We start from the raw sequence: 27882 nt of genomic DNA on the forward strand, positions 1-27882 counted from the left end.
ATCAATATTTTCCCCAAATATATGACCTAATGACGTAAAATTAAATAAAAAAAAGAAATATTACGACTATGACAAAAAGCGATGATTGTCGAAGAAACAGGAAAATATGTCTCATCTTTTTTAGTTGTTTCTTTTTTTTTTAACGATAATTAAGGTCATCCCGGCTGTGAGATGGGCTCTCGTCTGGTGTATCATCTTTAGTCATTGTAGTGACTATGCAATCCATATCGATAATATCGATCCCCTCCTTCCCCCTCACCAAAACTTTCATTGTGGGCAATAAAGAAATGCCTGTACTTGATGATGGGGTGGCTCTTGGCACATGACTGACCATATCCTTGGCTACAAAACCTGTCCTATTCCATCAGTAGTAAAACAATTTAGGCTGGGCTCTTGAAATTCCTTGACCATATGTGGCCCTCAACACTTAAAACACCTCTTTTGGAATGTTCAGTTGTCCCACTTTTTATTTCTGCTTAAAGTATGTCATCTCACTATATTGTCCCATCATGGCCACTGCTGCAAGATTTTGAGTTTTGTTTAATAATCTAGCACTGGTCACCAAATCTACCACAATCATGGTTCCACTATCTGGCAATTACAGCATCTCTACTAAAATGTAATCAAGGAAACCAGTAACAAACTGTACTTTAACAATCTCATTCTACCTTTGAATATCAACCTTCTGCAGAGATTCCAGGGTGCTCATGGAGAAAAAAATACTACTCTTAACTCACTTGAATTCAAAACAAGTAGAGAAATTAAATTCTGATGACCGCCATCCACCCCCAGAAAAATGCAAGCCATTTTCTTCTCATCAACAACACACATCTGGGCTCTCTTGACATCACTTCTAGTTTTGGGGAGGAGTTTTTGTCTCCACCCATCAACTTAGTTTATCATTTATTTTTCTATGCATACACTAAATAGTTCAGTTGCTGTGGTATTTTCAATTTCTGAAACTGTCGGTCTGATTATGATGTACCCAGGTTAAGAAATGTACAGACCAAAAAATCATTTGGACTCAAAGTGAAAAACATGGAGAATGTTATATACATGTCTCCCAAAACTGCATTTGTAGTTTGCTGATTATTGCTCCTTTAGAGCTTTCTACATCAACCATCATCCTTTCTACAACATCCAGATCTAATTACATCAACTAATAAAGCATCTGTAGTCAATCATCAAAATACTGAAAACCAACAGCCTGCATGGGGAAAAAGAAAGAAGCAGTCACATCTCCACAAAGAATCATGGCTAGAGCAAGTCACACAGAAGAGAACAGTAAAAGCAGACCACAACTCTCTTCACAAACAACTGACCATCAATGCCTCATTAATACAAAGAGGAGAGTCTGCATGGCAAATCTAGGTCATGATTAAATGATCAGGTTGCTGTAGAGAACGTTTCCAACACCAATGATCTGCAGATATTTTGATACTACAGACCATCTGATTGGCAGACAAATAACGACCAGTGCCAATCTTAAAGATGAGGCTGGCAACTCACTTTTGACCAAGGAAAGTTAGAAACATTTCCATGCCAATGAAAGATGACCTGTGGTCACTTTAAATAAATACCAGCTTGAACTTCCCTTAAAATCTGAAATCATCAAAGCAATCAATTCGCTCCAACATATATCCTACGTATCACTTCTTATTCACATGCAAACCAATCATCCCTTTACTGTCTCGGATACACCCTCTAGTCAAGTTTCTCTCCAAAAGGTGGTGTCTGCACATATGCAGGCTCTAGTTTACTTTAGATTTCAGCAACAATGACTTCCATTCACTCTGGCTCAAAGTCTCGTAGACATATTTGGGGGAATAGGGTATCTTAATTCCTCAAATCATCAGCAACTCTTTGATTATATCTCCTCCTGTATTGAGAACATCTATCTCACTTGTGCCCTCTCTGAAGTTATTGGCCTCAGTAACTTCAACGCTCACAATTCATCATAGCTCTTACACTCTTCCGTCACTAGTGCTGTTAGTAAAGAAACCAAATCATTTGCTATTCTGAACTCTTTACACCAATTCATTTCAGCTGCTACATAACTCAAAAGACCTCAACTCTTACCTCAGAACTCTAGGAAACCATAACTGTCTCTGCACATATGACATCAAACCACTGGATCACAACTGCCCACCATACAGTCACATACTACACAACTCCTTCCCTTTGGACCCTATGGTACCTCAAGTTGGTCACGTGGTTGGTGCTCCACCAGTTTTATGCCACTTAGCCATAGCAGCACACTGGCTTCACTCCTGATACTTCAGAAACAGCTAAACAAATGACTGAAATAATCCTTGTAGCCACATCTCTTCACATTCCTCACTCAACAAAAACTGTCTCAAACACCCCAAGTAGTCTACACAGTTTCATTGCAGCTGTTTGTTTTTAAAAAAAACAAAAAAAAAAAACAAGACCTACAACACAGAGAAACTTACACCTTAAAACTGGGTAGAAACTCTTGTAAATCCACTAGCAGGTGTGTAAAGGTTGCCTTCATGCATTACAAAGGTCTCAAGCTTTCTCACCTCTCAAACTATAGTCAACCCTTTTGATCTTTACCAAAAGGATTTTTACAGACTTTGCAGAGTCCTCTTTTCCTTTTCTAAACAATGATGCCTCATTAAGCAGTACTGCTACAGAGAAAGCACCCACCTTCACAGCCCACTCTACATACCCATGACCAATCTCTTCTAACAACCTTCCCACCCTACTTACACACATGCCATGTGCAGAAATACTTTCTGCTACCTTAAACAAATCAAATCACTGACAATGCCCCTTCCATTACACTTAAACAATGCATCCTTGAATTTGCCCCTATACTCACCTAATTAATCTCTTACTCTCTAAGGGGATATACCCAGGCATTTAGAAATAGACTTCAGTGTGTCCTATTCTAAGAAAAGGAAACACCTCCAACCCAGCTAACATCTGCAAGATAGTGGAGATAGCTATTAAAAATGTTTTCCTTTACCTTAAATTTCTCTCTCTCCTTTTCCTCAGTGACCACCAGTTTAGCTTTTGCAGAGCCATATCCACTGGAGAAAATAATTTCTTACATCACATATCAGTGGTTTCTGACAATGTTGTTGCTCTTGAGATTAGCAAAGCTGGCAGCATATTTGGTATTCAAATCTAACAAAACCAATTTTCAGTCTCCACCTATCTAACTTATTGGATGGGTAGCTTTCTATCAGATTACACCACTGGAGCATATATTGATGGAGCTCTTTCTCCCCTACTCTTAATTCTGGAACTCTTCAGGGTTCAGTTTTGTTCCCTAATCTCTTCCTTCTACATCTTGACCAATTTACCACCACATCCAGCAATGTCCACTCATGCTGATGACACAACACTTTGTTCCTTCCTCAGTCACACACACACGCATGGATACCACGTACCAAATCTTCACCAATTCCATAAACAGAGACCTTGAGATCATCCTCCAGTGAAGTCATGCAACAAAAAAAAAATCAAGCACTACTCATATCAAGAAAACATTACTACACCAGTCCCCTCTAAACATGAGCAGCACTCAACAAGAGCCCTCACAGTCACTCCAAGCGTCAGGCCTCACTGTCATTAAAGATTTCGAGGAAAAAAAAAAAAAACATAATTAGGATCACATCCCCCAAAACTAAACCTTCTCTTTAGGATCAGCAAATATTTCTGTTCCCAACAGTGACTGATACTCCCCAAGGCTCAAATGAGGTCCACAATAGAGTACTTCTCACATCTGGGATGAAGTAGATGCTATACATAATGACATCCTGGACCAAATCCAGAGACAGTACACTATAATGGGTTCTGCTTCTTGGAGCTAGTTGGCCTTGTACTTTCACCACTCAGATGTCTTTTGTTACCCTTGTTATATCCACCCACCAGCCCCACATTAACCATTAAACCCTTTCTTCAGAACATCGATCCTCTGGACTATCTCCACCTGCTCAAGTGGAGCCCATAGATGCTGACCTGCAACAGTTTAAACAGAAAATGGGGTCTATTACAATTTTGGAAGGCATATAAGAGTCATGGGTATTGCAACCTCTTTCAGAGTGAGCAAGTAAAAACCATTACCCAGTTTAACATCAGCTGACATTTTGTTAGAAGCATTCAAATGCCAGACCTCTGATTTGAGGCTAGCTTCTTCCCTCCAGTCTCAGGATGAAAGGTAAAGTCAACCTTGGCAGAATTTGAACTCAGAATGAGAAGACAGACAAAATACAGCTAAGCATTTTACTTGGCATGATAACAATCCTGCCAGCTCACCACCTTGATAACACTGACTGCAGTAATGAACCCAGGAAAAACAATAGATATAATTCACATTTCAATAAACAAGAATTTATAGACACTTTCTGCTGACATAGCTAAAAGTAACTTTGCAATGTTAAACCAACAAGGGAGCTTCTATACAATTGTTTAACCAACAAGAAATAGCAGCAAACTCTCTCTGCTTTTAAGAGTCTTATTTTTAAAATTCTGTATCACAGCAGGAGTGTGTAAGTAGAGAGAATTATCAAGAGCAATTTGAATGCCAAGTTAATAAAAGACCAAAAGCACTAGAATGATGAAAGCACGAGAACCTGTACAGCTGATGCTAGTTCATGTATGTTAACATGCATGCATATACACAAGCATGTATGGCTGCATGGTTAAGAAGTTCGTTTTGCAAACACATGGTTTCTGGTTCAAACCAACCATGATACTTTGGGCAAATTTCTACTATAGCCTCTATTAAATTTCAATTCCAATGACTTGTAATTTGGTAGGCAAAAACCCATCACATGAATATGTGTGGACACATGTATGAACATGTAATTCTAGTTGACATCACTTCAGCAGTAGTAGGTTTCTCATAAGCAAAATGTCTGGCAGTCCCATGTGAAGAAGGATGTGATTAGGCCTTTGAATGGAAATCTGCCAAATACAAGAGCCTTCTGTAGGATTGCATGAAGAAGGGATGGTAGTTATTGCTTTTCTCAGTCAAGATTAGCTGTAGGGGATTCCCTGTTGGTCAGTGTGAAGGATGCTTACAACCACCGGAATGAAAGGAAAGAGTGAAGGGTGGTCGTGCACAGGATGGAAGAGGCAGCAAAAAGAATTTCTTGCAAGTTATAGAGCAAGAGAGAGAAATTAACCTGGAAGCCAAGAGATGATGAGCAGTGATTTGGCCACTTTTGCTGACCCACCAACAGGAGGGTATCACAGTTCAGAGACAAAACACCCAATGATTGTGGGATACCATCTGATGACATCAATTCCTCCTGGCCAAAGCTCCTTTCACTTTGGTGAATGGAAAAGAAATGCCTTCTAGGTATTATCAATAACATAATACAGGTGCAGAAATGGCTGAGTGGTTAAAAAGTCTGCATCCCAATTACATGGTTTGGGGTTTAGTACCACTGGATAGCAACCTGAGCATGTGTCTTCTACTATAGCTCCTACTCAGCCAAAGCATTGTGAGCGTGTGTGTAAGGACTGAGATGTCAGACCTGAAGTTCTCAGAAAGATATACCCACACCAGTAAAACTGAGTTTTGGAAGCACTGTGTATATTGTGCTCTCTACTGACACACTAATTCACTCTACTGCCACTAACCCAAACTACTCTCATCATGCACTACATCTACCTCTTCCCCAACTTCTCCTGCAGTGTACCCCACCTTATCTCTTGTTATCCCACTGTCAACTACACCATTACTGTCTGTCATTTCTCCCCATCTCACCCTACATTTATCTGCATCCTATCTGCCATGACTCATCAATCTTCAGCCTCCTCACCTGTTTTTTTTATAATAATTGTAAGGTACCTCCCCATCTCCTCCTCTTCTCCATACAATCTCGCAAATCATCCCATCCACTTCTCACCTCATACCTTAAGGGGCTACTTGGACATCTCATTGGCACTATCTCTCTGCAGCTCCTACTGATCATTCTTTCCCTCCTCTACTGATTTACAAATTGGAGCAACTGACTCTGTAGCTGACTGCTTTTTTTTCTACCACAAAACACCCAGTCTAAGAGAATATATCAGGCCAGCAAACTGAGTCAAGTAGGGTTATATATCTTGCTAAAGACACAAAACAAAACTCCACAGGCCATCCCTATGGAGATTTTCAACCTGCTAGAAATAACACCCAAATTTCCACCTAATCATTTCAAACAAAAAAAATAAAAATCATTAGACAAGTCCATGATATACCAAAACATAAAACTTATGATGGCTGGAATATCATTCGTCATAAAACTGCTCAAGCAGAAGATAACCTGAGTCTATACAACAAAATAGATTTTTTTTTTTTAATGGTTCCTTAACAGCTTGAAATCATGCAATTATTAGCCCAGCACATTAACCAAATATTTGAGTCTTTCTTTGTGATCATAATCTTAAAGTTTTATTTAATTGTACTGGAACTACTGAAGATAAGTTCATTAGAAAACTAAAATTTCATGACACTAAAACAAAAAAAAAAAAAAAACAAAAAAAAAACGTTCTAGGAGGAAGTGAAAATAACATTGCTTTGCTGTTATATTTCATCCTCTGTTCTTTCTCCTCCACTTTCACATATCTCTATAAATAAATGATTTTATATATACAGAACTGAAATTCAGGAGAAATTGTATTGGTGAATTCCTTTTTTCTTTCTTTCTTGATAAAGAAAGTTTGCAATATTATATACCAGACACTTTATGTCTTAAAACATTGTCAAAGTGTGTTATGAGCTATACCAGTGTATGCAACCTCCTTTCTGACTTGTTATAAGCCATAATTGATTGACAGAATAGAAAACTGTGACGCTAGAAATATTAGAACAATAAATAGATGCCATTAAATAACCAGAGAACAGGTCCCAAAGTCCAAGGATATTTTCATTAAATGACACAAATGTTTTGTCAAATACATGAGCTGACGTCAGTTTCAAGCTAAAAAATGGAAAAGAAAAAAAAAAGTATATTTTCATACTGAAGCAGACGTTTTTATCTAAGAGGACATGAAATAAATCCAAGCAAAAATTATTAACAGACAATGTGAATATGCATAAGAAAATATCAGTCGAAATATACATTCTAATATGGGTCTATTTGGTAATGGTAGATAATCTGTCTAGGGCTGAGAGGAAGGGTGCAATAAAATGTACCCAGTCCAAGCTGTAAAGTGATTGACAATGTTGCAGTTGCAATTCTAAGATCGAAACCACAAAAGTCATAAAAATCTACATCAGCATCAACAAAAGAATAAAAATTGTAACATTTAGAGCAATGTAATTGAAAGAAGGTTATAGAATTCATACCTTGTATTGAAGTGTGGAATCTTTTCATATGAAAGTAGTTTGCTGACCGTCGATGTTGTTGGATTCAAAGCAACAAAGCTTCCTAGTTGCAAGCCCTCTTTAAATAATACTGGAAATATTACATGACCCTTAAAAAAAAAAAAAAGAAAAAAAAAAGAATTAGAAGTATAAATTTTGGGTCAATATTCTATGTGCTTTTGTATGGTAATTTGGATAACTGTATACTTTGAAATAGATGTCTTATAACTACATTGCAAATTCTTCCTGATGTAAGCTACAATTGCCATGGTGGACCAGTGCTTAAGGTGTTGAACGACTGAGCTTTGTCATCAATCCCCTTCCAAACACTAAACAGGCATTCAAGAAATTACATCAACATTCTCCAAACATTGTCCCACCATCAAACTGATCTCTGACTACATCTTCTAATACAATGGGCTGTTCTTCATGAAATATCAACCTGCACCTAATGCACTTGACACATCCATTCCCTAGCTTCCTCTGACCTCCAGGTAAGTCAACTTCCCTCTTTTACTCCAACAATCATAAAGAAGCTAGCCTCTACATGTTTGCACAACCTGTTATAAATAATCGCAAAATTTCCCCTAGCATCATAAGATTTGTTAGATCAAGTGGTCTTAAGTAGACCATTTCTTAAATAGAAAGAAGGGGATGGTCAACAATTAATCACTGGACTAATCCTTTTTCTCTAGAAATTCATCCTTACTTTTGTTTTCTTCTCAGAAATTAACGATTTAAAATATTAGTTGACTGACCCCCCACTAAATAACACAATCTCCAGGTCATCTCTCCTGTTCAAACTATGTGAATTTTTATTAAACATTTTCAAGTCAAAAGGTCAAAATGCATTGACAAAGATCACTCAAAAGTCACGTATACAATATATATTTCTATTCCAACCCGTATCATATAAACTGCTAATTTTGATGCTGTGTAGCCTTATATCAGCTCTGATGGAGCAAGCCTATGGCACTCATGCAGTCAGTCAGCAAACAAGGTGCAACACACATACCTTTCTGATATAGCTTCACTGTGCTTTTGTGTAACTGAAAAACAATGCTGTTCACTCCAACATACAGTTGGTTTTTGAAAGGCATGCTCTCTCTCCCTCTTCCCCCACTGCTCTGTACAAATTTGATGCGACCAAATCACAATAGCTGCTGTCCCACTACATTTTATCAGAAACATACAGTGCTTTATGTAACTATAGAGATAACTGATAAGCCAGTACTTCACTATTAAACTATCATGACAAAATTTTAAAATATAAAGTGTTTAATGCAAAATAGAGTTTTTTTTTACTTACTTCCAAATTCATAGCTGTTGGTATATTACAACAATTTTCGTTGATATCAGTCAAAGGTACTTTTATCAATAACAAGTTTGTGGTATGGTTCCTAGAAATAGAAAAAATCCCAATAATTATAGGTTATTGTATTATAAATTAGAAATCATACACTATTTTAAATTAGGTATCATTAATACTATACACGAATTCAAGACAGCAAAATGATTTAGAATTCATTTGAGTTATAACAATATTAAAAGTCTACAAACATTAGTATTAGGATTATACAAAATACATATGTCATTAAGAAATTATTTAGTCACCTGAATTTTCTGATTAAAATAACATGACTGTGACCGAGATCTTTGGAAATCTGCAGTGCATGAGAAGACTTGGCAAGCCAAGTGAGACCATAATTCGAGGCCTCTGCCAGGGGTGTAGCTAGCCCACTTATGTGTACCTTTCCTTCATTGGACACTAAACTCTGTTTGTGAAGACCTGTTGAGATAAATGAAATCGATCCAAATTCGACGACTGGCACCCATGCCAACCTCTCCTTCATTGGACACTAAACTTGGCTTGCGAAGACTTGTTGGTGTAAGTGAAATCGAAATTGTGATTGAACCAAATTTGATGACTGGCACCTGTGCTAGTGTAGCGCTAAGAGCACCGCCCGAGCGTGATCATTGCCAGAGCAGCTGTCTGGCTTCCGTGCCAGTGGCATGTAAATAGCACCATTTGAGCGTGATCGTTATCAGCGTCGCCTTACTGGCACTTGTGCCAGTGGCATGTGAAAAAACATTCGAGCGAGGTCGTTGCCAGTGCTGCTGGACTGGCTCCTGTGCAGGTGGCATGTAAAAAACACCATTTTGAGCATGGCCGTTGCCAGTACCGCCTGACTGGCCCTCATGCCGGTGGCACGTAAAAGCACCCACTACACTCTCGGAGTTTGGTTTCAGCTTACTCTTCATACCAAGGCACCAATTTTGCATCTAATAATTTATAGTGATAAAAGAAATAGGAACTATTGCCAACATACCTGCAATAAACATAACATGGTCATTTACTGGCAACCTTCTTTAGTTTGGTATCAAACATATTTGCTCAGCTAAGCATCAACAGATAATGTTACCATATTAAACCAAAATAATTACCAGGACACTAGTATTGCCTAAATTTTTTTTTAAAAGTCAAGAGTTAAATTTACCATATCAATAAAACATTGGTAACTGTTAGTCCAATAAGACCAGCAGGCAATCTTTGAATAGCAGCTAATGAGAGAAGTTTTTCAGAAGTAGATTCTAAACTCTGTTGTTCTTTGACAGCAGTAAAATCTTCCAAAAGATAGATTTTAGAGATTTTTGTATTCTCATTGTTTGATGATGAAGCGACAGCAAGCTCAAAGCTGTTCAAAGAGCAGTAGATTATTCTGTAAAAAGTAAAAATCATTTATTTGCCACAAGAATTAGGATGAGAAAAAACATAAGGATAAATTACAGAAGCAATAGAGAGTTATACAGAACTGATTATGAAAAATAATGGTACATATAAAAGGAATAAAATGAGACATTACAATAGGAAAATCAACTGAAGCCAATCAAAGAATACCACAGATCCAAGGTTAACCCCTGACTATAAAGGGTAATTATTTCTTCCAGCTGTGTACAGCCTGCAAGGTGCATGCTAAGAGTAAGGCCATTTATCTGATCCATCATTGCCCCTCACACCCACTCCTCTGCAAATTTACTAGAGGGACAAACTTCCATATCTCTCTACTTTCGTCTCCAAGTAGAATTTGAAGTTTATGAAGGCTTGGCCAAAGAAGAAACTGCCCTCAATCCTTTCAGTCTTGTCCACCATACAAACTCTTTTGTTATAGCCTTAAGACAGAGGAAAACTGCTTGTCCCTTCTCAAGGAAGGCAGCAGGTGATCTTCACAAAAGACCCAACAAATTGAAAGATTTGTTACACAACTCCACAAGTCAACAATACTTGGACATTGAACAACTGCATAAACAAAAGGTTTTGTTGCTCAGCTGCAGTTCTACCATGTCTGTAGAAATGCTTTTTACCCCAACATTTTCCAGAAGAGAAGTTTCTGGAAACTGTCCCTAGGCTGAAAGTCTACCAAAATAGATTGTTCAGTTAAATTTCAATGCCCAAAGTCTCCCTATTAAATCGTTACCCTTGCCCACCACTAACCCTCTACAAAATTCAACTGTTACCAAAATATACATATTGCCTAGTGTCATTAAAAAGAAAAATTTGATAACAAACCAATAGACTCCCTTTTGGTTTATGTGATCATTTAGTTTAACTTGTGCAACTAACCCAGAATAAGCTTTTTAATTTTCTGTTTTATATATTTAATAAATTATTGATTTCTAACATTGGGACAAGGACACCAGTTTTCAGAGAGGGTATTGTGGATTAAAAAAAAAAAAAAAAAACCCCACCAGTATTTGATAGTTTCTTTGATGATGATGACCTACCTACGAAAGATGAATAGAAAATAACTGAGCTCACTAATATCTGAAATAAATTAATAGGTTATGATATTTAATAAACTATTGCATCATCTACTTTAGTTTTTTTTTTTCTTACCTATTAGATCAAAAACTACCAGAATATAAAAAATCGATAGATTAAAAAGAAAATATTAGTAACATACTGATTGGTTGGAAGCGAGACAACAGATGTAACTACTACAGATATGCTTCTTTTACTGAGGCCTTGGAATGTAGAAAGTATTAGACTGTGATGCATTTGAGCCTTCAACCCTAGAACAGCAACACACACAGCACTTTCATAAGGATGAAGACTTGCAGTGGAACATTCCTCAAGCTGAAAACAGAAGAGGTTTTTCAGTAATAACTAAATAAAATGAAAAAGCAAATGGAATGGGAGAAATGGTGAAGTGCTGGATTAAACACTATACAATATTTAGTTATGCCTTTTTCTATGTTCTAATTTCAAATCCATCAGGGCTGACTGTTATTCATCCTTCCAGGTCCCCAAAAAGTACCAGTAAAGTGAATTGATTCACCAACAACACCCTAAAAAATTGGTAGCCTTGTGCAAAACAGAGGACTACCTGTCATTCTTCTAAGGTTAAACCGATTTTTGGCCATGCCCCATCGAAACATTTCTAAAATCCTGATGCTTGTGATATCTAATTTTTGCTATTCAAAATTTTACTACGATGATGATGATTCACTTGGAGGAAGCTTAAAAAGCTATTAATTTGGTCTCTAAACAAGCATCCAAAGAACATAGCACTGATGAAAGAGAAAAATAAAAAACACAAAAGGGCAGTTAAACATAATTTCAAAAACATTGTTGTGGAGGACAGCCCCGAGCCAGATAAGTGGGCTGTTCCACTACAAATAAATTGTTGACAGACATAATGAGTGGGGCAGTCGGCGAGGCACGCCATTTGGCCACTCACAGTTCGGGCCAGTCGGGCCAACAACGAAATAAGTCGTCATAATACCACACAGAACAGGGTCAAGCAAGACAACAGTGGCGACAAGGATTTAAACAACATGTAGGGGAAAATATTTAAAATCATAACACTTTGTAAAAGTGGTGACAAGAATTCAAAAACACGCAAGACACAACAGTGGCGATGAGTCTTCGAAGATACGCAGGATACAACAATGATCGCAGGATACAAGAAGAAATTTGGTGACAAGAATTCAAAAATATGCAGGATACAACAATGACCGCAGAATACAAGGAAAAATTTGGTGATGAATTAAAAATTAAAGAGAAATGTTTACAATATTACCCAGAAACGAAAAAAAAAAAAAAAAAAATAGTGCAACGGGTGTAAAAAATGTGTAGGAAACGAATATGAAAACAAAAATGCGCAGGAAGTAATAGGGGCGGTGGGGAGAGGACTTCAGAAAATTTACAAGATCCAAATTTTTCTCTCAAAACTTTTAAGAAAATGGTTTTTTAATGAAATTTCATATAAATGCCTTTCAAACAACAAACGTTACAGTAATAAAGAAATTTGAGGGGAAAATCTTTTCCGAAGGGGTGGGGAAAGGACTTTGGAAAATTCACAAGATCCGAGGTTTTCACCCATAACTTAGAGGAAAATAAATATCTTTCGTCAATATAAAGATCCTCACCCATTAACAAAAAAAAAAAAAAAAAAAACAGCCTGCTGGGTGTTAACAACTGTGTAGAAAACGAATATGAAAAAAAATTGCGCAAATGAACCTGAGGTGGGGAGAGGACTTTCGGAAAATTCACAAGATCCGTTTTTTCCCCTCATAACTTTCAGGAAAAGGGATCTATATTGAAAAGAAAAAAACCTAACACCCTCTCCTCCCAATTCTACGTCCTTGCCCTTCAAGCAGGCTATCCATATGCTAGAAATAACAGCCAAATCTCACAAAACTGCGATAACATAACGAAAGAAATATGTAATCAATCTATTCACCTTTCTGCAAAAATTTCTTTCAGAGTAATTTCCTGCAGTAATATGACTAAGTAATTTATGTGAAATTAAAGTATTCATTTTTTGTTGTTTTGCGTTTAGCTTTGAAAGTTACAAAAAATAGGAGTGCAGAAATAACAGCAAACTCCTTTGAAAAAAGAAAAGTAAAAATAGCAAAGAAATACTGTGACAAAGTGAAATTAAAGAGAATCATTTGACCAGAACAAAACATTGTGTATTTGTGGAACTGAAAATGGGCAGATTGATTACATATTTCTTTCATAATAATACAAGTCTGATGAAGGAATTCAGTCAGGTAGCTCATGTGTTAGTATGTGGAATATATCCGAATAGCGTGGTTTGAATGTGTAATAGAGTTGAAAAATAAGAATAATAATAATTGCCAATGGATGTGTGTCAGAGAACTATGTAATAATTTAATGCTTCTGTGATTAGAAATTAAAAAAAGGATTTTGTTCTGTGTAATAGATAGGGTTGAAAAAAAATAATTGTTGACAGGTGTATATCGAAGAACTGTATGAAATTTCTCTGTGATAAGAGATTGAAAAAAGATTTTGTTCTATGTGATAGAGGGAGAAAAAAAATATACTGTGTAGAAAAAAATCTCAAGTTGGAGGTGTTGTGGAGGACACCTCCAAGCCAGAGAAGTGGGCTGTTTCACTACAAATAAATAGTTAACAGACATAATGAGTGGGGCAGTTGGTGAGGCACACAGTTCAGTCACTCATCCAGTCGGACCGACGACAAAGTACGCTATCATAATACCAAACAGAACAGTGTCGAGCAAGAAAACTGAAATGCAGATATATAAAATAAGTATACTAAAGTTAGGGAGATCCTTGTGCTTCATGCCTGCTACAGAGAGATTTTAGATTAGGCACCAATTTAGTCAGCTTTAGTCTCAAGTCTTCTCATTTAGTGATATCCAGTTGATTTTTTTTTTCTTCAATAACAAATCATTTACAGCACTAAAGCCACATTCAGCTAAATATGAAGATGGGAACGGTAACAACAATTTTCTTGCAAAGTTGGTTGAATTTGGGCATTTGGTTCTTGTCTCATCACAAAGCCATGACATCACTCCTTTTATATTGAATAAAGTTTTCACTGCCTCATCATTTTGCATTTCCGAGAGTTCTTCTTGGTACTGTATCGAAACATCATATATCCACTAGCATTGGCAGCAGCACCCAAGTTGGAAAATCAATTTGTTTTAAATCAGAAAATTTTTCTTTCGAATCAGAGGCCAATATTTTCATATGATCCACAATGACAAGTACAGCAGTATCGGTCACCACACATTTTTTTTAGCCAATGAAACTGGTTAAAAATTTTGGCAAAAATATTCTTTTGACATAACTCAATGAATGTAACAAAGCCAAATATCTTCATCTTAGCATCAATAAGAGTTTTATTTGATCCTTGAAGTTGTTTATTTAACATATTCAGTTTTTCAAAGATATTTGTTAATGATTCGCAGAATATGATTTCTCCAGCAAATTCACCTTTATCAATATATTTTGCATAGGTTAGCAATACGACCTCGCTGTCTCAGAGTTGACTCATCCATTTGTAATGAGAATTTTTTTGATTTCAGCTTTTCCATAAGTTGTACTTCAATATCTTCACTCATTTCATCTATTCTTCTAACAGTATTGTTACCGAGTAGCATGGCTTGAACAACTTATCTTTTTCCAGGACTGTTTTAAAAAATGCTGATATTGATGGTTTAATTAAATCCTCTCCAATAGTATGATTTTTTCCACATTTAGCAATGAGTAATGAAATTTCATAACTAGCCTCAAGAGTACAACAGGTGTTAACACCAGTTTGTGTAGTAAACAGAGACATTACAGTTGTTCTTTTTGCAAACTTCTTCAAAGACTAATTCAAAACTGAATTTACATACGCACTATGTTTTGTCTTCAAATGCAACTCAAGACGATTTGGTTTCACTGATTCGTTGGTCAAGCATTGTTAGCATAAGAGGCAGAAAGGTGACCGTTTATCATGGATAGCGGGTACAAATCCAAATTTTAAATATGCCTCTGAATATTGACAAACTTTTTTTTTTACTTGCACTACTCATTTTGTGTGAAGAGATACAATCCCTAAAACATGAATTTAAAAACCAACATTTACTTACTCTGTGATATGACTTCTCCGTAAAAAACAAAACTATCAGAATATCTTATTTCAAGGATTAGTATGTACTTTTATGGATTAACAAACCACCAGACAAGATGACAAAGGACCAAGATACCGTCACTTTGCTGTACTCAGGACCTATCCTCCACAGCAGAAGTGTTAGGGCTGCTCCCCCTTGTGAAGAGGATTGGCCTACTAGAGTCCTGTGCCAGCATTCGTGCTGGTGCCACGTCTAAGTGCTGTCATGTTAAAAACACCTAGCACAGATTGTAAAGTGGTTGGCATTAGGAAGGGCATCAGCCATAGAAACCTAACCAAATAAGACTGGAACCTGGTGCAGCTTTCCAGTTCTGGTCAAACTGTCCAACCCATACCAGCATGGAAAACAGACGTTAAAGGACAATGAAAAGGAAGTTTCTTGATGGAAAGTGATAAGTTTGCAATACCATTTAACTCAAAATACAATATAAAATTAAATGGGAATTGGTCTTGAATTACTACCCAATTACATATAAATGAATCAATAAGTACTATATAAAAATACTGAATTTAAAAAAATTTCTAATAGAACATGTATTAAGTTGTTTGATGCAGCAAACTGTACTTACATCACAACAGATTTCTTACCACTCAATCTTAATAGCATTTTGAATACCAAAACCTTCTAAAAATATTTGTTTTAATAGGCTATTAGATATGTTTCCTGCAAGCCAATACAATGTGTATAGTCAAACTGTTGAGGAAAAAACTGGCAGCCCCATCATGCTTGCTTGGTAGGAGGGTGGTTTTGGGACACCCTGCAGGATAAAAATCAAAACTTGTCAAAAGGGAACAAATGAATTCAGGCGAGTCAACAGCTGTGTCACCATGTATCTACTAGCCCATCACTAGTGGTTGTAGAATCAATGACTTGGCCTATCCTTGTCAGTTTTGTATACTATAGCTGAGAAAGCATTGCTACTAATTGCAAAAGAAACTAGTACTTAACCTTTTTGTTACCATATTTCTGTTGAGATGCTCTAAGTTTCTTTCAATTAACTTTAAATATAACAAATTTAGTAAAATAACTTAGTTATCATTAAGCTAGTGTTAGGAACATAAATTGTAACTAAGGTTTAATGGAAGATTTTAATTCAAAACTTTTGAAAACAAGACATTTGTACTACAGAGTCAGAGGCAATTTCAGGCAGGTTGATATCAAATGGGTTAAAGGAATCCTATGAAATAATGCCGATAAGTCAAAAGTATATTAGATCTATTGCAACCTCGGTTAACAAGGATTTCACCAGCTGTCTCCTGCTCTGAACAACAGCAAAAAAATTCACTTGGATGCAAGACATCAAACCTTTATATAGCTCAATGTTATGTTAGAACATTAGAGGAGCATACTACACTTATGGCATCGGAGCTGGAAATATATAACATCAATATAGTTGATCTTTGAACAACCAGTATCATAGAAAGAAAGGAGTAAATTGGGCTACACCCAACCAACCACTGACTAAGAAGCAAGTGGATAAATATAACACAAAGAGATTGAACATTAATATCTGCAGCTGAGGACAGAGACCAGGAGAGAACAATTTCCTTTTAATACAACTAGTGATATTTCACATGGCAAATAATCATCAACCACCAACAGACTGCCTATGATAATGAGACATATTTCGAAATATTTCCCTTATATTTAAATAACCTTGCATTACAGATACTTTAAAAGTGAATGAAAGTATTACAGCAAGTCAATGATAATGTTTCAGAAAATAAATATGTCATTTTAAAGGCAAACCTGTGTAAACTGAAAGACTTCTCTTCCAGCTTCTTAAACTTAATAAAAATAACACTTACATAATCAGAAACTTTCCACTGATAAATTATGTGCCAGTCTTCATTTTTAGTATATGTCCAGAATAGAATTTCCGATTTGGTGACACCCACTAAATAATTCTCACATACAGTAAAGTCTCTATGAATGGAAACACTACAACTTGTGTTCAAAAGACTGACAACTTCATTGTTATCAGGAATCTGTAAAAGTGAAACAATATGAAAATCAACATACACATCTTAAAAGAAACATGCTTTTTATGAAATGAAAATATCCAGGTTTCTTTTTTTTTAAATGGAGTTTATAATTGTAATCATGCTTCAAACACTACTTTTGACTGATAATGAAAAGTGACTACTAAACTAATTAATGGCTTTGTACAGAACTAAACTGCAGTTAAAGTAAGAAAGCTTTACATTGTATTTGATAGGATAAAATATGATTTGAAACATTTCAAGGAACCAATACACCAATTGAGATATTTTCTCAACAAATGAACTAAGTCATCATTTTATTAAAAAGAAATTGTATTCCACAATTATGGCATTATATTTCCATATCGAGTCAATGAGGAAGCTCTACGTTGTCACACAACTTGTTAGCAGCCAAATTTTACACTACTATCTCAATACAAAGAGCAATGGGGACAGTCATGGCTGGAATCCTTTTGATGATAGATCTGCTTGGTCAGGGCTAAACAAGAATCTTTTAAACTTGATATTAAGTTTTTGAAAGAGAGCTACAAACATTTTGAAGTTTCAGTTGGTATATAATCATGTGTGTATTTTAGGGGAAAATAATACATGCAATAAAAATATATTTACCTTTTCAGTTCTTGTTAATTTTAAATCACAGATTGTTTGAAAATCACATACAGAAAAAGGATCTTTTTGAAACTGTCTTACAACTAGTTTATCCAGAATCTCAGTTTGCTTTTCTTTAGCATCAGAGTTTTTAGTATGATCTGAAGATAAACTACCCATTATTTCAATAGGCTGATTCTTACTACTTTGATTTAAGTGACAACATTGCAAAGACTGGGATGAAATTTTCTGATCTGAGTTGAAGAGAGAAGCTGAAGAGTTAATTATCTGGAGGGAATCTGTATCATTATTTACCTCTTTCCGATTCAATAAAGCTGTTTGATTCTTTATGCAGTCATCACCAGTCTGTAAACTACTACTTACTTCCTGACACTTAAGTGGAATATTGACCATAGCACAACGCAATGCTTCACTTGAAATTAGTTCCTCATCAGATTTTGAAATATGGTTGGAGTCAAAAGGATTTTCATTAGAACGTTTTAAACTGTTATCGATTTCAAGTTGATTATGTTTGAAATCATTTTGTTTTTCAATATGTGATGATTCTTGTAATAAAGGAACTGCCAATCTTTCTTCATTAACTCGTTTTGAGGAACATACTAAATCAGAACTTTCCCTTACATTTGTAGAAATGGTTATTTGTGGTTCCATTGTTTCACTAGTTTCATTGGGAGTCATTTTCTTTGTAGATTCACCAGAAGCAAAGGAATTAGATAAACATGTTTTCCATTTATGTTGAGTGTCATTACTAGTTTTTAATAAGATTTTAGAGGTATTTAAAGATACAGATGAACAATCAGAATTCCCAGATGTTTGACAATCACTTTCAACCATTTGAAATGAGTTTGTGGGTAAGGGAAAGCTAGTTTTGAAATCAGAAGCAATTTCAGTTTTAATGGGATCAGTTTTTTGCTCAATAGAATTGGAAGGAATGTTCAGTAATTTTTTAGTTTTACATGAAAGTTTTAAACTGTCCTCAGAAACACAAATATTATTTATCTTTTCAACCTGGGAACTATTAATTTTATCTTTTTTATAACAGAATTCTTTATTTCCCATTTCACAGGTGGCAGGGTGTGTTTTTAATTGTGTTGATATTCTTTCCCTGCATGGTACTTCTTGAGAATTCTTGGCTTGGATCGCAAGCTGCAAAAGAAATATAAAAGAAAAAGTATTTTAGTCATCATTAAAATACAAAAGGAATTCCATTACTAAGTCTAGGTTATGCAATAATTGCTGGAACCTTCTTACTTTATTTTTTATTATTATAAGCTTAACGTTCTGAGTCCAAATTCCTAACAGGTTGACTTTCCCTTTCATCCTTGATAAAGTACCAATTGAGCACAGGGATCAATGTAATCAACTATGAAGAGGTACCTAAAAGTAACTGGAAATGTTCTATGAGACAAGCCCGTTGTAGTTCAGGCTCCCACAGCTAGAAGCCACTTGATGCGACCTTCAGGCATCAATCTGCCAACCAGTGGCATCATGTGTCGTCATACTGCCACATGGTGCATCTGTTTGGCAGTGATTCTCGCCTGTTGAATTTTGGCGATGGCTGAAAGGAAGGGATTGCATGCTTCCATGAAATTCTGTTTCCTGCTGGGGAAAATGGCAGCCAAAACAGTTGTCATGCTTCAAACAGCTTATAAGGATGTTGTCATGAGCAAAACAAGCTTACAAGTGGTTTTCACACTTTAGGAATGGCCACTTGAAGACCAACCCGGTTTAGGACAACCATCAACTTCCTAAATAAACGAAAACATCATGAAAATTCATGAACTCATCTTGGAAGACTGTCACTGAACAACTGACAAACTTGTTGATACGACTGGTGTGTCTTGGAGCTCCTGCCAATGAATTTTGAGCAAGGAATTTCAAATGAAAAGAGTTGCAGCAAAATTTGTGCCTTGCTTGCTCACAACTAAATGCAGGTCACAAACTGAAAGAACAGTTGGAAGTTGATCTGAACCATTTTTTGAAAGTTATCAGTGGTGACGAAAGCTGGTGCTACAGATACGATCCAGAAACAAAGCAGCAATCAAGCCAATGGAAACACTTAATGTCACCATACCCCAAAAAAGTGTGTCAAGTGAAGTCCAATGTCAAGACAATGCTGATTTGTTTTATCAATACAAAAGGAATTGTTCACACAGAATTTGTTTGTTCAGGTCAAACTATTAACCAGACATTTTACTTGGCAGTTCTGAAGTGTCTGCAAGATGAGGTGATATGAAAACGCCCCAATCAGTGGCAAAGTGGGGAGTGGTGATTTCATCACAACAATGCACCTGTGTACACTGCCTTGAGTGTGAGACTGTATTTGACAAAAACTGGCAGAACCTCGAAATGAGGTTCACTGTAATAATAAAAATAAATCTTAATTTTGGCACAAGGCTAGCAGTTTGAGTGGAGGGGGCAAGTCTTATATTGACCCCAGTATTTCACTGGTACTTTATCAGCCTTGAAAGGATGACAAGCATCATTGACGCCAGCTGGATTTGAATGCAAAATGTAAAAAGTTAGAAAAAAGCTAACTCCTTAAATGATGATGAAACAAGTATTTTGAGCAGAGATAAAGTGAATCACAGCAAGGGTTTCTTGTAAGAATTATATCCCACTAGCTTAAAAGCCACCTTATCAGGCAGCTTTAAAGCTAGTACAAATTAGTTGTTTCTTGTTTATATTTTGTTGACAAGTGAATATTTTCGTGTTTAGATGTGGGAGCATGTGATTTTGTGGCAATGATGTCTTTCTAGGAGTATTAGTGATCGTAAACAGAGTTAAGTGCTCTTAAGTAAAAATCAAATTGAGTACTTAAATATCAAAAGGTCTTATTTAGCCTAACTGTTAAGTTAGTTAAACTATAGATTCAAACATTTTATGGACCAAGTGTTTTCTATTAACCACAAATATTAGAAAGAAGTACATGTACATTTTTGCTGATAAAGAAATCCATGAATATCATTAAATTTTATTTTTCATCTTCCATCCTCTGCTCCCGTGTAAAAAACCCACACACATATTCACATATACACACATGCACCTTTAGATCCAATAACATTTATTAATGTTGAAAAAGTGTTACACACTGAAATTCACATTTGTTATATTAGATATGTTTAATTTGGGGGAAACTTATTTCAGTGTGTGAGTGTGTGTATTAAAGAAAGCAAAAGATAAAACAAAAAGGATAGTGTTCAGTATATTGGCAACAGGACTTTGTCAAAGAGACATACTTAAAGTTGTACGTCATCTCCCTCTCTCTCACATACCCACTCCTCTTTTATTATTCCTCCCACTGCCACCATCAATATACTACTTTTAATAAAAAACAACTCTCCTTTTCCTTTATCTGTTTTCACCACTGCCCTCACCGTCTATGCCTACTATTACTCTCATCCCATCATGAGGAATAGAAGGGTCATTAAATAGTGGGGGGGGGGTCTAAGTGCGACACACAGACACACAAAAATTAGTTCTTGCATTTATTATATTAGATTTCAACAATTATAGGGATGACTAAACTGTATCCAGGGTCTTGATGAATGTAGAACAACTTTTTAGCCATGATTGTTCCCAGGTCTATTCCGACCTGGAGTAGTAGCACTGCCAGGATCCCAACTCTAGAATAATTAGCATGTTATGAAAAAATCTCTGAACACAAATTGTCCCTGTGTTACGAGTGCCTTGGGAAAGGAAAAAGGGAGTTAACCTCAATAGCAAATCAAGGAGTGGAGAATCCTTCAGATAGTCCTGTGCCCTCTGACACTCTTCCAGCAATTCCAGGTTATGTGAAGCTTTCTAGCCCTGTATGGCAACTCACCAAGAAGGACACTCCAATGTAAAATCTACAGCTTGCTGGTCACTGCAGCAGTCATAGCTTGCTGAACCACTGTGGTTAGATCTCCAAGTTTAAAGAGTGGGAACAAATTGCATAGACTGACTCGCTTTAAGTGCAGGTAGAAAGAAAAGGAATACAACATCAATGATTGGGTTACATAGGCACTTAAAAGTGTGCTGCTCTTATGATCTTTTGACAGAAAGAAACTATCATCATCATATAATCATAAACATAAATGTATTAAAAATCAATTTTTTAAAAAAATCAGCCAAAATATAAATAAAAAGAAACAGCTTTCTGCTTGCTTACTTCAAGTTTCTTTTTCTTACGGGCATACTCCTTTTTCATAAGTAATAGCTGTTTATAAAGCTGCAACAAGAAAAAGCATTGCAGGATTTGAAACAGATTCATAGATAACGAAAGAAAACAATGTTAACGGAAACACTTTTTCCTAACTGGTAGTGAGAGCAAGGAAGATGGATTTGAATGTGATTCATTGCATAACAGAAGAGCTCCAAAGAGTCAACTGCGAATTAGGGTAGTTAAGAGAAGTCCTAACTGAATAACCATATTAACCTGGCTGTCTATTAGCCATCTAGCAGTACCCAAAAAGGTTTGGAGGCACTGCCCTTCCTCTGCCAAGTAACTTTAAAATTTAAATTAGAGAAGAAATTATCACATCTTGGATATTAGTGACAATATGTGCTAGAAAAAAGTGCTACAAGTTGATAGTATGCAGTGCAGATTGAACAAAAAATTCAAGTACAATGTAAATCTCTGTGATGAGTTAAGATTATAATTGGTCTATTAAGCTCAACTTTATGAAAAATTTCCATCATTAGGTGTCCTCTTCATAGATATTATACACAATATCAGACAGGAACCAATTACATATTCAGAAACAAGATATTTGACAATGAACACAGTAAATTAACACATATTAACCTTTTCAATACCAACCTATCCATGACCAACCTCTAGTTCTGGGATACAAAACCTCTCATTTTAAAATAGTATTTTAAATTAAAACTTTCCAGCATAATTTTGAGAACTTTTTGTTAAACTGTCCCAAAAAGCATTTTCTTTCTTTGTAAAATTCCTCCAAATTCTTGATTATTTTTAAAATCAAAATAGTGTAGTTAATTATTATATGCAGCAAGAAAAGTTTGGGGTAAGTAAAATACTAGCAAGAGAAACTGAAATTTAATGTATTTGATTAATGTTTAATTATGACACGACAGACTAAAGAAAGGCAAAAAGTTACTCAAGTAAAGTAACCTATAGATGTACTGTCTTCTTTCAGCATTTTCTATTTCTACACACAAAGGAAAAAAAACCCCACAGGAGGTCGACTGTGCTCACCTCCACTTGGGCACTCCCAATTCATTTTCCTGTCCTCTCCTTGCCACCTATATTGTGTCCACTACACACTAGGTTCTGTATCTGTACTAACCAGATACTAATACTGAAGGACTGCTGAGGACAGACATGTACGTTGTGCCTAGGCCTCCTTTTTACCAAGATGGACAGGTATTCTCAAGCACAGTAAATCGCCAATTTTATCATGAAAATATTAGTATATGTTTCAGGTTTTTTTTTTTAGTGAAACGTGTGGGGGTCTGATTGTAAAAATTTACCAAAGAGCGTGCTCTTAATGACGTTAGAAGGGTTCCCCTAACGAGGTCTATCAACATGCTAGAAAGAGCAGCCACATATTTAACTTATACCAGTGGTTCTTTGCCCTTCTCTCCACACCCCCTTGCATCTATGAATAAAATTCCCTCCAGATTTTAAATATGAATTAGTCACATTATACAAAATATGTAGGATTTTATATATAATCACATTATACAAAATGTGGGATACTTAGTCACATTATTAGTGAGATACTGGACACTGCTTCTTAGTGACAACATCTTGACTGCATGGTTGAATGCCAGAGAGTGCATCAATGTAAGTCGCTTTCAACATTCAGCCTGTTTCTGTACTTGGTCTTGACAGCAACAAGCATGGAAAATGCAGCTTCACAAAGATACTTGGATCCAAACAGAGCTAAAATTTGAAGAGCCTGATGTGAGATCAGAGGGTAAACAGGAAGTTAGTTAATCCACAATGTTTCACGATCCAGTTCTTTGAAGTCTTCCTTAGATGAGGAGTTGAGTTCAAGAAATTCCTCTTGCACTTCATCCAAAACATCAGTCACTTCACAACTAAAATGGGTTCCTGATGAATTTCCAAGCTTCACGCTTTTCATCTATATCTGGGAAGTATCTGATAAATTCCGTTTACAAAACAGTTAGATGAGCGATTGTTTCTTCAATTCAGAATCAAGGTTACCTTGAATGAGAGCAGAATCCAAGTAACTAAAACTGGCTGTATTTCCCTGCTGAATTCAACATTTCTAGAGGTCGAGTTTGGCCATGAAGGTTCAAATGGTGTTGTGGTGCATGAAAATGTTTATGTTCAGAATCCATATCTTTACACAACAGTTTGAAAAGATGACTGTTTAAGGCTCCACCTTTAACAAAGTTGACAACCTTGATAACACATTCAGGACAGTTCTCATCTCAGTGGGTAAGGTTCTGGATTTTGAGGCTTCATGATGAAGTATGCAGTGTTTACCTACAACAGATGGATTCTTTTTCTTTCACCCTAGACTCCATCAGAGCACACCCCTACCAGTGAATCCCACAAAAGTTGGTTTTCCTGAAAGAAGTTTCATACATCATGAAAAATAGCTGTTGCACAACTATCCATAGGGTGACAGGACAACATTTCCTCTTTTATGCAGTTGCCTGACACCAAACGAGCATATACCAGTAGCCTAAAACACTGAGCAATGTCAGTCATTTCGTCACACTGGATAGCAAAAACAGGAGGATCTCTTACTTGGTCGAGAATTAGATCTTTTATGTCTTGAGATAAGTCATCTATCCTTCCCTGGACTGTATCATTTAATAGCAAAATCTGAGAAAGCTTCTTTGCACTACCTTTCCCCAGAACAAGTTCTGCTACACAGAGTAGACTTGGTTTTATGAGAGACTCTTGTGTTATGGCTCTTCTTGCTCTTTGCAGTCAACATGGTGATCTCATAAGAAGTCTCAACAACCATTGAAGTTTGTTGCTGAAATGCCCCACTACTGTCCAAGTTAGCTTGCTTCAAGGAATGTCTTTTTCTTTCAACGAATGCCTTGGGCTTGTCTACAAGAGCAGGAGGTGTTGTCTTCAAGTGGCATTCCAAGCGTGAGGGTCGCATTCCATCATTGCTCAAATTTTTGTAACATATCACACACTGGGGGACTTCTGTGTCACCCTTTTGGGGGCACACGAATCCAAATTGAATATATTCAAGATACTTGCATTTCTTTGTACTCATTGCGAATTAGTGCAGTAGACAACACAAATATGTGAACAAAAGCTAAGGCACATGTAAAGTAATGTCAAGGCCGAAGTTAGAATGCTAGCCCCAAAAAATTTTTAATTTAGAATAAAAGTTAAAAAGTTATATGAAAAATTTGTACAATAAAATATGGTATTTATTTGTATGAAATATGAAAGAAAGTTTCTTTAAAAAAGAAAAGATTTTGCATAGCTTTAGATTTTTACCTAGTGCTTTCTGTAATATTTAAATCTGAATTTTAGTTTAACATTATTATTATTATTATTTTTTTGCTAACAAAAAAAAATTTACTATATTTTTAACAAACATTTAATATTGAAAATTCTGGTTTTATTGTTAAAATTTTTCATTTTTCCAATCTAGGTTTTAATATTTTTGAGACTTTATTAAATTGAGCAATAGTAGAACCTATTACATACTTCTTGCTTTATTTCAGATTTTTAAATATATCATGCTTTTTATCTTCCTAAAATTTAAGAATAGTTTTCCATTTATTAAATTAAGTTAATATTTCTTAGTATGTTACAATAATGATCTGATAATGTTTCAGCACGTCTCTTGATTTTTAAGAATCACTTTATATCATATATATGAAAACTGTGGATCAAACTTGTTTATAATCTATTTAACCGAAAAAGATGTTTGTCTTTATACGATAATACCTAAGCTTTATACCGTAGTTCTTAACCTCGGTCTTGTAATAAAAAAAATTACAAAATAAAAGCAAATGTTAAAGCTACAGTTCAGAATTAGTGAGGGTTTTGTGAGATATGAAGGGGAGGGTCAATAAGTATAGAAAATGGTAAGCGGCTCTAAGATAGCAGAATAAGAAAACTCAAAGTATAAGGCGATACTTATGCATTTTTTCATAAACTTATTTAACCATGCTCTCGTTAAGAGAATAACAAATATAATTGGGGAAGTTCCTGCTATTTTTCAAGGGCTCACGTCCCACTAAGAAATTTCTGAGCCCCCTCCCCCAGTAGGTTAAGAACCAATGACTTAAAGTGGATAAGCATAAACATAATGTGGCCACAAGTGCACTCTGCCTTGGGAAGAGATGGTCACGGATGAGTTCCTTAATTATAATTTTTTTCAAGCAAAGATGACCTAAGGTTACACATCTACATTTTACACTAAACGTGTCAGAGCGCTCGACCATCTCAGATTCTCCTCGCTTGTCTCTCCCCATAAACACATTTATTGCCGTCGGACTGTATGATTTAAAAAGAAAAATTCGAGAAACTAACCAAAAAATTATTTTAAGTTTCGAAAAACTTTTAAATAATTTTTCATAGTCGTGTGAACTCTGAAAATTAATTTTTTATTTTTAAGTTATGAGGGACTATATGACGTGCGTAAAGCAGAATTCGGCTCTTGCTTCTAATTATATACAAATAATTAAAACTTAAATAACTATAAGCGATATTTCAGAACAAAGCAAAAAGTTTTCTTGATAATGCAGAGCTACAAATTCCTAAAGAATTAAACTTACTGAGAACTGTTAATACAAGTCTATCAAACTCATTACAAACTCTAACAAGCATGTACTTGCGTTCGTTCATTTATTGATATTTTTTCGTGTTTTCTAACCCAACCACCCACACACAAATACACAAAAATTACTTAATGTATATCAGAAGTAATCTTGTGCAACAAGATTCGTTCAGTTCAGACTATTTCGAATTTCTACATATTCTTCGTAAGATGAACATGGTCTAGTTCGACTATGTTTTGTTTTTGCAAGCTGGGTAAATCAATTAAGAAAATTTTGACATTTAAAAAAAAATGTTTTAGTATATAAATATTAAGTCTCCTGGAATACTTACTATTCTTTAAATTGAATTTTTTTTTAAATATTTAACTTTTTCGCTAATTACATTTTCTTCGTTTTTATTATTTATGTTTATTGTCACAAACTGAAAAGCAGACTAGATATTGAGAGCCAGACGATATTTTTAAATTATTACAATTCACCAAATGCTACGATTAAAAAAAAAAGAATTTATATTAATAGTTATGTAGAAACTACTGACAAAGTTAACAAAACAAAATAACTGTCAGAGTTTTTCAATGATACACGAGTTTTATTAAAAGTCAATATTGTGACAACGTGCGTTAATGAAACAAGTGGTAAAAACAAAACTTTATAAAAATGAAGAAAAATCTACAAATCTTAAAAAAATCTGAAAGACGAGAAGAATTCTGAAAATGAATTTCCTTATCTAAAGTGACGTACCTCTTCTTTCTCCATAAGCACAGGTATATTTTCAAGCAACGTTCATAATTCCATAAACTTCCAAGACGTTTCATTCAAAACCGCCAATCCAACAGGAAGCGTTCAAATAGGACGGGAGTCAACACTTTTTATATAGCTATATATATATATATATATATATATATATATAGGGGAGATAATTATGGAAGAATATACTTGAAACCTCGCCTGAGAAACACTTATTCATACTATTCCATTGACAAGCGAAGGCTATCTGTATGGGAAGCTCTTCACTCGCCGATATTTGTACATGGGTGTTTTTTGTTTATTTTTCGAATGAATCAATTCATATAGTTTCTTGAGTTTCTGAAACTTATTAAGGACTTCTGAACTGAAAAAAACTCCATAAATTTAAATGAAATGTTTTAAATTTATTGTTCATTAACTGACATTTTCAGGCCTGACTTTTAATTTTTTTGTCTTAAAAAAAAAAAACATCTTTCGGTCTTTGTGTTTTGAACAGTAGAG

At 35.4% G+C, this 27882-nt stretch overlaps 1 protein-coding gene across 1 annotated transcript; it reads right to left on the minus strand.

Annotated features, from left to right (window-relative positions):
• Nucleotides 1–276: 276 nt before the first annotated feature.
• On the minus strand, nt 277–27523 carry LOC106884335 (uncharacterized). The gene is made up of 9 exons (XM_014935671.3): nt 27376–27523; nt 22046–22105; nt 17893–19038; nt 17089–17268; nt 11293–11465; nt 9829–10050; nt 8640–8730; nt 7313–7440; nt 277–6944 (listed from the first exon to the last, which is right to left on the minus strand). The coding sequence occupies exons 1-9, from the start codon at nt 27388–27390 to the stop codon at nt 6737–6739; spliced, it is 2223 nt and encodes a 740-aa protein (XP_014791157.2). The 5' UTR covers nt 27391–27523; the 3' UTR covers nt 277–6736.
• Between the last annotated feature and the right edge of the window lie 359 nt (nt 27524–27882).

This window comes from Octopus bimaculoides, chromosome 6 (assembly GCF_046866305.1).
Source record: "Octopus bimaculoides isolate indiv1 chromosome 6, ASM4686630v1, whole genome shotgun sequence".
NCBI classification, from domain to species: domain Eukaryota; kingdom Metazoa; phylum Mollusca; class Cephalopoda; order Octopoda; family Octopodidae; genus Octopus; species Octopus bimaculoides.

Excerpts from the sequence above, each read along its gene's own strand:
- LOC106884335 (XM_014935671.3), bottom strand. Across the intron at positions 10,051-11,292 it reads GTCTCGCTTCCAACCAATCA|AATAATCTACTGCTCTTTGA; the intron begins GTATGTTACTAA and ends TACTTTTTACAG. Across the intron at positions 7,441-8,639 it reads CAACAGCTATGAATTTGGAA|GGTCATGTAATATTTCCAGT; the intron begins GTAAGTAAAAAA and ends TTTTTTTTTAAG.